Source organism: Symsagittifera roscoffensis, chromosome 8, assembly GCF_963678635.1.
Source record: "Symsagittifera roscoffensis chromosome 8, txSymRosc1.1, whole genome shotgun sequence".
NCBI classification, from domain to species: Eukaryota; Metazoa; Xenacoelomorpha; order Acoela; family Convolutidae; genus Symsagittifera; species Symsagittifera roscoffensis.
Window position 1 is genome coordinate 12,566,218 of NC_087069.1, and position 12,641 is coordinate 12,578,858.

The 12,641-nt window shown below is 36.3% G+C and overlaps 1 protein-coding gene across 1 annotated transcript in view; it reads left to right on the forward strand.

Annotated features, from left to right (window-relative positions):
• Nucleotides 1-12,641, forward strand: part of LOC134852926 (uncharacterized) — a 62,879-nt gene that overhangs the window by 22,732 nt on the left and 27,506 nt on the right. Inside the window, exon 3 of the mRNA XM_063868794.1 lies at nt 6,331-7,925. Within this exon, the coding sequence (XP_063724864.1) occupies nt 6,331-7,925 (1,595 nt within the window). The remainder of the gene's footprint in view (nt 1-6,330; nt 7,926-12,641) is intronic.

Consider the following 12,641-nt stretch of genomic DNA (forward strand, 5'->3'; position numbering starts at 1 on the left):
TCATGTCGAGCAAAAAAAAATTTTTTGTTATAATCTACCAATTTACATCCATGACGAAGATCATTCTAATCATCCACATATTTCAAAACTAGCCTCTGGAAAACGTACAGAATAGATTTTGATTTTAAACCGAGATAAAAATCATCTTGAAACTTATTTCAAAATTCAAAGAAATTGTTACAAAGACAGAACTTTCAATCTCAAATCAATTAACGCTTTACACCAGCATCGAACCTGAAATTAAAAAGGAATTTCGAAATAGCTACAACCTATCAGAAAAGGTCCATTTCAAATAATCGAAAAACCTACAGACGTCACATATAAACTTATCGATCACAAAAAAAAGGAAACAGTTAGAACCGGAATAATCTTTTGTCATATTACCCGAAAAATACGCTCTTCGAGAATTAACACTATTATATTTAATTACAGGAGTTAAAATTGTTGACAAAACACCACTTAACTACTGAAAATACCACAAAACTACAAACAGTAACCTTAGATACATCACGGCTACCCATTGATAACGTTCAAAAAGAAACTCCTAACGAATCTCAAAGAATAGCTCAAAAGCAAAGATGTTATCGTAAGCTTGCAGAAAAAATTTTAGTAGCAGAAATAAAAAAGAAATCACATCAACGCCAATAATCTCGTCTTAGAAATCAACCAAAAAAAGATTATAAAGCATTTTTTCTACAATCCAAAATACTAAAGCAAGTAGAATTTCAAAGCACCCCAGATTAATTAAGACGCAGTCATCATCCTTAGATAAATATCTTCAAACGTCATACTTTTTTGACCTTCAATTTCTTCTCGAACTAACTAGTTCAAAATCAACCACTAGAACTCGTTTTAACATCTTCCCATTTCATCACCACTATAATTAGCCGACATATTTCTAAGTTGAACTAGATCTGAAACTCACACCTGAAGACCCCAAGTTCAAAAACAAGAACTACTCCTCTAACTTAAGTTAAAATCACATAAAAGTTGCATCCCTACCAATCGCTCAACAAAAAAATCAATTCCTTGTCTCAATATATACCCCAAATTTCTCCAAAAAAAACAATAAATAAGCTTAAAGACAAATTTCGACATGATCATTTAGCCTAAAAACGTGATACCTCCCATAAACCCCAGAGCGTCCGATAAGAAAACTAAAATTTAATACTTAAACCCCCAGACTTCCCCTCACCAAAAACGTTCCATATCCAACCAACTTGCCGAAATCAAAAAACATGTCGACCACACTTGGCTTTCACTTCGGAAAAAAAATATTTCAACGAAGATTGGAAAAACTACAACAAAAACTTTTGGTCACAAATAAAGGTACAAATCACAAATTGGTAAATTCTTATATCTTCCTAGACTCGGCACACCAAGCTCAAATTGAACGATATCAAGGTCATATTGAATGAGAATGAGTAGACAAATTCCAGTACCACAGCGCACACGGACGTTTAACATATGATTCGCGCTATAACAAATGGATACCACATATTTGAATCAATAACCCATCAAAATGTAACGCCGACACCAAAAAAAGGCTACCAAGAAATAATGTTTTTTGATCGAACAAAGTAATTAGAAAAAGTATAACTAACACGAAATTTAAAAGATGATACTATATTGTATGAAGAAACACGCTTACTCTGTAAAAACGAGCTAGGATATTTGACCCCACTACACGAACACAGGCAACCATATTTTGGTTTTTTAAGGACACGAGTGCCATATTTTGAGTAGCTAAAATTCACTCAAGAACGATAGATTTTCACCACATACACTTTAACGAAACTACACCTTTTGACAAAATCAACTCTGATCTAATCAGATCAATTGGACAGAAATAGAAAATTATTGATAAACAAAATAAATAAACACGTTTTCAAGTTTACCCAGAAACGGAAGTATGATGTGAATCTCCCATACCAATTTTCAAAAACACTATTCAGAAATTCTTGTCGAATACGAAAAACGCTTCCACATGGAAACAGGCAAAATAATTTTTGACCCAGCACATCCATATCAAAATCGATAATCTCATCACCATAATCATCATTTATGTGAGCTCGAAAAAAAACAATTACTATAATCGCTCGCATTAGCGGTACTCAAAATATCTTACGCTGAATATCAATTATCAGAAAACCGCTATAAGTTCATTGACTATGAAGAAATGTTCTTTGGTTTTACTCATACACTAAAAAAATTCACCACTTACTCACAATCAGCCGACAGATTGGATCCCTCAACCGTTCCCTTTCCAATCGTTCAAACTTCCAACGCCACTCCTTCTGCATTTCAATCTCAGACCTCACCTCTTGCCTGCTACCTAGATTTTCTTCGAACTTACCACTCATGGACTCAGACGATTCAGCACAAACAGTTTTCAACACCATCTCTAACTTTAATAACTCTGATGTAGAAACCCCTGACAAATTCCTAGATTACTAGCGGTTAACCTTAGCCGAAACACACCACCAGAACTGATAACACAAAAAACAGTACAAATAACACAAAATATAAAATTCTGCCTTGCAAAAGACAAAACATCACCACGACTGGATTTTAAATACGCAGTAAGAACTAAACCTGACACTACGCAAAAAAAACATCTTAGAACCCTTTCCATTTTATAGAAACAACAGTATAATGAAATAGAATAACTAGGAAAAATATGTTTAACTCATTGCCATACTCTCCACGGATAAAAAAACAATGCACAACAAAAATTTCCTGAACAAAAACAAAATCGAAAAAAATATTTCCCAATAGTAGAAAAATAAACTTATATTTTGACGCTTCTGATATCCTTTCCCCAATTTCAAGTAACCAACCCGACGCTACTAGCACCATTACTGACAATCAATTAGGGCATGAAAAAGATAACTTTATGACACAGCAATAACACCTTCACGACACAAATAACCCATTAACAATTCATCAACTAACCCACTCAGCTTCAACATCCGGATCCTCAATCCATAAGTTCATATTGCACCCACAAGAGTACAAATAGTTTTTAAACGAAAGCACCTTAATACTACACCTCAATTCCTTATTAGTTGTCCACGTTCATCCCTGTTATATTACCCTCACCCACAACACATCAACACCACAGAACTTTTAATTTATAACTTACCATTTTTCCCCAATATACATACTATGCAACAACTAACGATAACCCGCTGAACTTGTTTTTTGATGAAAATGTGCTAGTTCCCACACTCTTCTGGATCACGTACTACTTTTTTACTAATCTACTGAAACTTCCCTTGAAAAACAAACCCGAAAATTATGAAGTATGTCTTTCCCTCGCTCATCAATTAATCACAGCACTAAGTTAAAATAAATTCAACAACCATTCGGATACACCAGGCCCTTAATTGTTTCATAGCACCACGCCCTAACCGATTTTCCATTGATCATCATGATCATTCTATAACCCGATATATGGAAGACATACCAAACTAAACCTCAACTAACATACTTTTTTTCATTAAATTCGATTCTATATTCCACCTAGATAGCACTAATAAGGAATTAAATAACATTATTGCCCGCACACCAAATTTTTCAATAAATTTATTCTTTTAGCACTCAAATTTCACTTCCTTACACCCAAGGAAAAAGACATTACTTTCACTGTACAAACGTGATCATGTGAAAAAAAAACTAATCCACACGTAAACATTTTGTAGATTTATACAAAATCATTACATAACTAACTCATCAATACGTAACCCACAACAACGTTATTAACTCAAAGTATACATCACCATATTTCTTAAACTTTACTCAATGTATTGAATCAATTAACTTAAACGGCATCCTCCGTAACTTATATCCCATCAGACGAATGTATACATTCTGCCCACTAACCAACACTTTCCTTCTTGATGACGCTCGGCCACTCAATTTCCTCCACGAATAAATGCAGCCCATTGAAATAACGCTATTAGAACATATTAACAATACTAAAATTAACCACAAACTATATAGTCGAATTCAAAACACAAATAATAAATTTTCACTTCTTACTGAAGAAGCTAACACCATCAGAGCGCTGGAATTTTTCTGGCCTCTGCTTCGCACTAAATACGTAATCCGCATGCTTGCCAAACTTCTCGTAAAGTTGGACTCGATTAAAACAAACTCCCCCATGTGTTTTTTAATAATGCAGAACCCTCAACGCAGCTTACTAACACCGTAAAACCAACTTCCTGTATAAGAACGTCCCACGGTACTCAGCAATCCGTTTTTGTTGAGAAAGACAAAACAAAAACGAAAAAGAGAAAAACACCTTATAAAAAGAACAAAAAAAGTTGATTACAAAAAGAGACTCTGCTCAAAGAGACGGTTAAAATCTAACTTCGCTCAAAGTACATGCTCCCGCTATGTGCTACGATCTCGATCCTCAATTTTTATCAAGAGAGGCTGCAAATCAATCGAAACTAAAATTTTTTTTTGCAAAAATAACTAATAAGTAACTAAAACTGATCTCACTAACAAAATGTAGATTTAATATGCAATGTAGAAAAAATTATTAGAGCAAACGGAATGAGCTGCAAAGGGAGTTGAAAACTCGACGATATTCCAACCGTGGAATGTCAAAACTATTAGTTTGTTGCAGTAGTAACGACCCTCACAGAATTTAATGTATGGACCCAACATCGTAGGAAATGTATCCATTGAAGAAGAACAACGGCCAACTCGATGTGGACTTCACATACAGATTCTAGTCACTTGGCGCTTTACACAAAGAAGTCAAACTCCATCTTGCATGTAGTCTTGCTCTAGCTTAACGAAATCAAACGATCATTGCATGAATCTGAAATCTTGACACATTCACTCAAGACGATCTAGAATAAAACGAGACATACTTCTGGAACAAGAACAACTGCCCTTCTTCTCTCTACGAAGACAACTACATCTCTCCTTCCTTCACGCAGTCCCTGCTTCAAAAGAAAACTACTCAGAAGAACAGAGAAATATCTCCATTTATCCTTCACTACAATAAACAATCTGTAAACTAAAAACGATCTAAGCCCCGGTTGGGTAGAATCAGTTTAAATTTAGTACTTACAACCAATTGTATTCTTGATAAAAACTATTCCTATAAAATATTTCTTGCAAACCAATCATGATCCATAAGTAACACTGACAATTATTGTAGTTGCAGTTTCAGCACCAGAGCAATTTGAATAAAACCTAAAAGACAGTTCCAGATACCTAACTCGCGAATACCAGCATAAACTAGATCTATTGAGACTAGGAGATTTCGGAGTAAGATTAATATTGGCATTAGACTAAGAAGTTGCACGAATCTATCTGGCCGAAAATAAGATGAGATTAATATCGGTATTAGACTAAGAAGTTGCACGAATCTATCCGGCCGAAAATAAGATAGCGTGACGAACAGTGTACCTTATCTGAAATTACCCTATGAGTGAGCCGCCCCGGACATAAACTCAAATTTTCACGTTAGTTTGTTGGGACAACACTTTTTTTGATTGTTGACAAACTCGTTTCTTGCCCTACTTATTTTTTGTGTGAATCAGCTGAGCGATAAAACCAGAATCTGGCTTCTTACTATTAATTTATGGACGGTTAATGTCTTTTTTCTCAATCAAGTTTTTTCGACGACTGCCATTTAAAATCTAATAAAATCTTCTCTCGGTTTTTCTTTAACCCGTGCCATCTCACTCTGGTTCGTTGACATAATTGTGTAAGACTGATTATCCTAAACAAAACATTTGCATATTTGCAGCTTTACCGTTCAAAGTTCTCGATCTCATTGAGCCGCAAAAAACCTCGAAAGTATCCATTTAGATCCTGGAAATTGTTTGATCCAATCCGCTTTTTTTGAGATAGGTTTTTTAAGATCTGACATTCAAAGTCTTCAGGATTGTCTTTCGCTTTCTGATGAACACAACATTTCCCCCACTTATTCCGTTCAATCCACAGACATGTATTGTTTTAAGTCATTTAATTTTTTCAATTTCTGACAATGCAATCAAAAGCCATTGAGATCCTAATTTTATTTCAAGAAAAGTACAACAAAACGAAGAATCAAAAGTTTCAGCCCGCAAAAAATTATATGCAAAATTTATACATAAGTTTCTAAAATTCTGAAAAATTCTGCCGCACTTGCTTCAATCGCAAAAGTCTGGCCAGGATTGACCTTTATGGCATTGGTCGTGAAACGCGAAGTTTTTTTCTTGTGTAGTTTTCCGCTGATTCTAATTTACTCATATGCTAACTTAGGCATAACATGGACCCAGATATCAATAATTTTGTTTGAAGTTAAAAGTTTGATTATTTCAGCTCATTTTGTGTGTCTGTGGATCTAACTCGAACACAATGCAGCAATTCGTGAAAAAATTTCAAGATGCTGAGAAAAGAATGCACATTTCTTTATTTGATCAAATTGATTGGTTTATCTACAAAATGCCGGAGAAGATAAATAGACTCTGCACAACATGGTCTGCTCCTTTGAAAGAACCCATTTCTGGACCATGTATGAAACTTATAAGAAGTTGTCCTAAAGAAACTGTCATCTTCAAATTGCGGAGAAAAAGTTTCATTTGCGGTGGTGGTGCAGAAATATCATTTCAGAATACAGAAGAAGTTTTTCAACTTTTTGACGTCTTTTTCAAAGATCGTAACGAAAAAATTTGCTTTGTGCCCGATATTGATTTAATTTGCGATAACCTTCTGTACAAAACTACTGATAACGGGGAATTAGGAAAAGTGACAGACACTAGCTCTTACAAAGGTGAAGTTGAACTGTTTATTCGCGAATACCTTTCCAAGCTTAAATCACCGAATGGTATCATGCTAAAAAATTACAGCAGCAGACATTTTGCCACTTTACTTGACGATGATTCCGTTCAACCTGGAGATTTCCAAACTGACTGGCTCTACATTGGTGATGAAAAAATCATTGCCATCGAAATTGGGTTAACAGATACGACGAATTACGGAACCAATTCCCACTGTACAACTGTCAGCAACATGATAACTAATGTTCTCAAAACAACCATTCCGTATTTTCAGACTATTCTGTATTCAATTTTCACTGCCTCGATCAAACAGACCCACGAAAATGCAACAGATTTTATTAAAAGGGTTTTCCAAGTTTGCATTATCCTGCCGAATATAACATTCCTGCAGCTTCGAAATGCACTAGACAAGATGAAAGAGAATCCGACATACAATGATATGTTCAACTTAATGAAATACAACGAACCCTTTTGGTCACAGAATATGTTTTTTGTAGCTCAACCTGATCCCTGGACTGATTATTTGTTCAGAATCGACGAAAAACTCACACTTTTCCATAACCTCTCCCCAAGTGATTTATTGAGTTCCAATCGCGATTTAGCAGCGATGACAAACTCAAAACCTGACCTTCCCAGTAATACAAAAACGGTTTCATTTGCTGAACTGTTCAGCTCCAAATCGAGCACACAATCTTTTGTATTCCGTGATTTATCAGCATTGATAGCCTTGTCTTCTCTGAATTTCATCGAACTTTCTTCAGATAAACTCCAATTCCGTGATGTCGATGAAAGATACCGAAGATCGTTTAGTAACTGGAAGGCAAAACAAGACAATTTGACATATAGTGGCAGCGACTTCATTCTGAGCCCAGAGCAACACCGTATTCTATCTAACGAAAACGCAACGCATTTATTGATTAGCGGAGAACCGGGATGTGGCAAAACATCGCTTCTACTGGCTAAATGTCAACTGATAGCTGAAAAAAATGATGTGAAGACAATTTATTATCTTGTGAATGAAACAAAAACTTTATTTCGGGACTCTCTGACCAAGATGGTTGAAAAACATGGAAGTGATCTGTTGAAAAGCAAGCTGGTCATAATTCCTGTAACAGGCGATTACCACATTTCAATCAGGTGAGTTTTTTTGTATCCATGTCTGAACGTTTCTTTTCAACCAATTATCAACAAATTGATTTTGATTTGTTCTATCTCGTAGATTGAAATAGTCGGATGCGGCTATAATAGGCAAAAATTCTATAACGTGAAAAAAAGTGTTCTTAAAAGGCTAAAATCGTTGCAGTCAAAAGCGTGTGTTTAGCAAACTTTCACTCATTTAATAACCTTAATCGTTTGCTGCATTCTGAAGTCAAGTTAGCATAAAGTATATAAGCAAAATGGCAGACATTAGATGCGCCGAATGATTCAAGCGTTCGTAAGAACCGAACTGACGAGTAGATTCTATACTAGCATCCATCGAACTTCGATTTTATTAAAAGACCCTCTCGTGTCAAAAATATACGCAGCGAAATGGATCCAAGTAAATTACTGCTACTTTTCAAGACCTGATGAAACAAGGGCGTCACTAAAGTTACTTGTCTGAAAATTGATTTGTTTGCTACATACAGCCCCGTGTTTCCATCTATACCATATATCAACAATTTATTAATTATATTTTGGGATCAGTGACCGATATGTTATTTAGTTAAAAAAAAAGAACTACAGTAGTATGAGGGGCCGCCAGGGATTCTTAGGGGGGGGGGGGGGGGGGGGGTCAAAATCACCTAAAATAAAAATAAGACGTGGGCGCCTAAGATCCGACACCTAAGGGGTCCTAAATTATCTTGTAGTCAGCCTTCATTTTGCTGGTGGATTACAAGATCCTCACTTGAGGATCCAAACTTTTGGGTGGCCTCCCCCCTGAGGATTTTACCAAGAGTCATATACCCATGTAGCAAATTTCTAGATCCCTGGCGGATAATTAAACTAGGATCCTTAATTTTTCACATTCATTTTCTCAGTCCTTGTACATTCATGTTTTTTTCTTTCTTTCATTCCTTCAGAATGCATGATTTTTTGACGCCGTCATTGGCCGCTAACACTTCCCTTTAGTTTTGCTGGAACATTTCTTTCCAGCTTCGAATTCTATTTTGGTGTTTGGAACTACTTTGCTTGGCTAAATCAAATTTCTCCCGTTGCGATTGTTTATTGAGTTTATAGCGGCGAGTAGAACTTAATTGGAAACAAAGACAAGTGGTATTTGCTCAAATTAGACCGGACAAATTTTAGAAACAAATTCTCTATTACTGATTGTGGTAAGTATGCAAATTCAAATGTGCTTATTTTACAAATGAAATATAAATTTGGGAATAGTTTTTTTGCAAATTAAGCTTTACAAATATTACAAGCAAAATATTAATCAGAGTGGGGTAAATGAAAGGTAAAAAGTTAATTTAGTTAATTAATCATTGTCTAATTGGGAGCGGTTTAAAACCCTTTTACTTTTCTCTGCAATTACTGGAAAGTTATTTGCACTCTCCGAACTGGTATTATCTAATTCACTGCTATTTCCGTCAGCCGCCATAGTTTTGTCACGTTCTTCTTGAGCCTCGAACGCAATGTAAAGATTGTTTGGGTAAGGTTTATCTACAGTTTTAGAACTTTCAGCCAAATCTTCACGCAATTCTTTCATAGTGTATTTCCTTCTGTTATACAGTCCTGGGTCTGGCGGTGACCAGTCCGAGTCATCAATATTTATTTCCCTTTGAAACGGCTGTGTATTAAAGTTATCGAAAAATGGTGTCGAAGAAGAACAAGGGTTATTTTCTAAACTACCATCCCAGTCGTCGAGTAAAATTTGGTTATTAAATTCTTCTTCGCGGGTCAAAAAGTGACCAAAAGGTAAACAAGTTACCAGGTCACCGAGGAGGAATATCTTTGTGTCCAAAGCTGTTAACGCTAATTTATTTATGTTGACAGTTTGTAGCTCGTGTTTTTTCGATCTGATACTCGTGTTTTTAACTCGAAATTTTCTGTGGTTGAATAGGGCGTCCTTAAAGCGATCATATGTCAGCTGTTTTTGTGCATACCAAGAGATTCCTTTCGCTGAGACTTTGTTGCTCCTATCTAAAACAAAAAAAAAGATATTACTTTTAAAACGAGCTCTGTTTATGTAATCAATCTACAAATTATCATAAAAGCAAAAAAGAAAGAAATTGTGAAAGGTATTAAAGGTGCCAACCAAATTTAATTATTTTTTCTGACATTGGGTTCTTGGTATTTGTTTAATTTTTACCACTTACTTTTGAGTTTAAGAGAATATAATTTTGGTTTGAGTGCTACAAATTCTTCTATCAAGTCTTCACCCATCTCGTCCTTGAACATTAGCACCTGTTTCTTGTGGGTTTCATTATACAGTGGTCCTTGTTTGGGATAGTTCGAGAAGTCAAACAAGTGTCCCATTTTTTTTAGTTCCTCGTATATATCGTCACATTTTATCATATAAATAAAGCTATCAGTATCGGAGTACAATAGCTCGAGATTAAAGTTTGGCTTCATTTGCACGTAGTGGGTTTCGAACTTGTATTTTTTTGCAATGTCTAATATTACTGCGCCAACGATCGTTGGCTTATCCCACCGGATTGAACTCGGATTGAATGTTATTGTAGCAAGGTCTTCGTGTATAATTTGGAATGACTTCAATGAGCTCTGGCACAACTTTTGCAGTAGCTCAGTTTCGTTACGCACCATACTCATTTTTGTTCTGTTTCGTTTACTTTCCATCGTCTTGCCAAAAGATGAGTTTGTTTTGAGCTTATAAAAATTTTCCTCAAAAATGTTCCTAGCCTTCTTTCTTATCTCAGTGTTCATCTGTACAAAAGGGGTCATCCACTTACACTGTCGGAATTGCAGCACTCTATGAAGGTGAGTCACCTTCACACCTAATTGTATGTAAAGCTGAAGGGTCAGATAATGCAAAATATATCCTGACTTTTTTTTGTAGAGACTGTATAAGCTTATGCACTTTGGGCAGGGTTGGCAAAATGTAAGTTAAAAACAAAAATAACAAACTGACTGTTACTTATCGAAAAAAACATGTTATTTTTGTTAAATTGTTAATTAAAATAACATATCAACAAGAGTTAAGTTTCTTGAACAGAAACGCCAACTTTCCGGCTTTCTCATTGCCGAGTTGAGCACGAAGCTTCCCATACGTCGGGTGAGATTTTTCGCTCTGTAGTTTGTCAAGTGAAACTGCAATTGGTTTGATTTTTTTTGTTCATCCGTTCGGGATTCGCTACAATCGTTTCGGAACAAGCATGCAGTATAGTTGCGTTGTGTTTTTCTAAGAATTACTCATATTTCTAAGAAATAGCTAACATCACTGTTAGAAATTATAAATTACACTGTAAGTTAAATTCAATGTTAAATAACATGCCAACCCTGACTTTGGGTAGACTGGTGATACCTAATTTGCCCATCATTTCCACTTGATCGGTACTCAAGTCAGTTATCTGTACAACTTCTTTTGATGGCGCGGGAGGATAGTCTTTGAAGTAGTCATGGAGCTCGTCGGGGAACTCGATATGTACCTCCGCTAGGTAACCCCACTCACTATCCTCTTCCGTCAGTAGTAGTTTAGGTTTATCCACCGAGTCGCCGCCCATTTGAAATCGTTTAAGGGTAACGAGTAATTTTGCATGATACCTCCGTAGAGATTATTTGCGTCGATGTTTACGATGAACGAATTTTCCTCATTTTTATCGTGGTCGTCAAGATACTGGTTGTTGGCTTTCCAGTATTTTCGGGCATCTACAGACGACATTCCACCACGAATCATCCCCTGTACAAAGTGAAGGTGGTCGCGCTCGGTTAGCACTCGAAGATCTGCTCGGCAAATTTTAAGGAACACATCCCCCTGCCAAGTTACTTGGGGTATAATGGTGCGCGCAATCGACTCCATATGTTTCATAGCACACGGATCGAAAAGCTTTGAACACAGAAGCAAGTAACAGCACATCGGTAGAGAGGTACAGGTCGTGGTAGTCACCAATTGAATTACAGCCGAATTTTATGAATACCATGATTGCATGGTTGAACTCTGATCGATCTACACTGACCTCACCGCCGGCTAGGCTATTCGTCCACAGTCTTCGGAAGGGTAATCGCGGTTCATCGAATTTCTTGAAGCTATCAATGTAGCTGTAGGGGTAGTACCCTTTTCGTTTCAAAAGGTCGATTTTCTCCATTGAATGTTCTTTTGCTTTGAAGAAGTTTTCTGAAATTATCAGGTGGCAAATTATTAACGAGCGTTGATAAGGAAGATTGCATGATTTTGTAGGAGTCGATAAATCTCAGATTCTCATACACATTTCTAGTTTTTCCACTTTTATCGTAGAACGTTTTGATCCATACCGATATGGTTATTGAGATGAATTTTTTTCGGTGCTCGGTATGACAGAGAAGACATTGTGTGGGTTGCTTTTATTCAATGCTCGAATGATACAATGTAGGTCATAGTTTGCTAGATTGTGGGCAACTACAGGACTGAAATTAGTTGTCTTGCGGTTGATGTTGCATGCATTATGTGCCCACCCGAGAAACTTGTTGGAATAGTGACAGTGGTCTAATACCTTTTCCTCATCCCATCAAAAGGCAATTCGAATATCCAGCACTCGGATGTATCTTCTTTTCTTGTTTCTCTTTGCCCCGTGAACGCGTAATGTCTTCTTTTTTCAATGTAAACTTCCTTTGCAAGCGTTTCCAAGCTCAGTAAGAGATGTTCGATACTGTCAGGTCCCCTTTTCAACTCGAACATGACCATCTCGGGGTTTCCAAATTCTACAGCTGCGA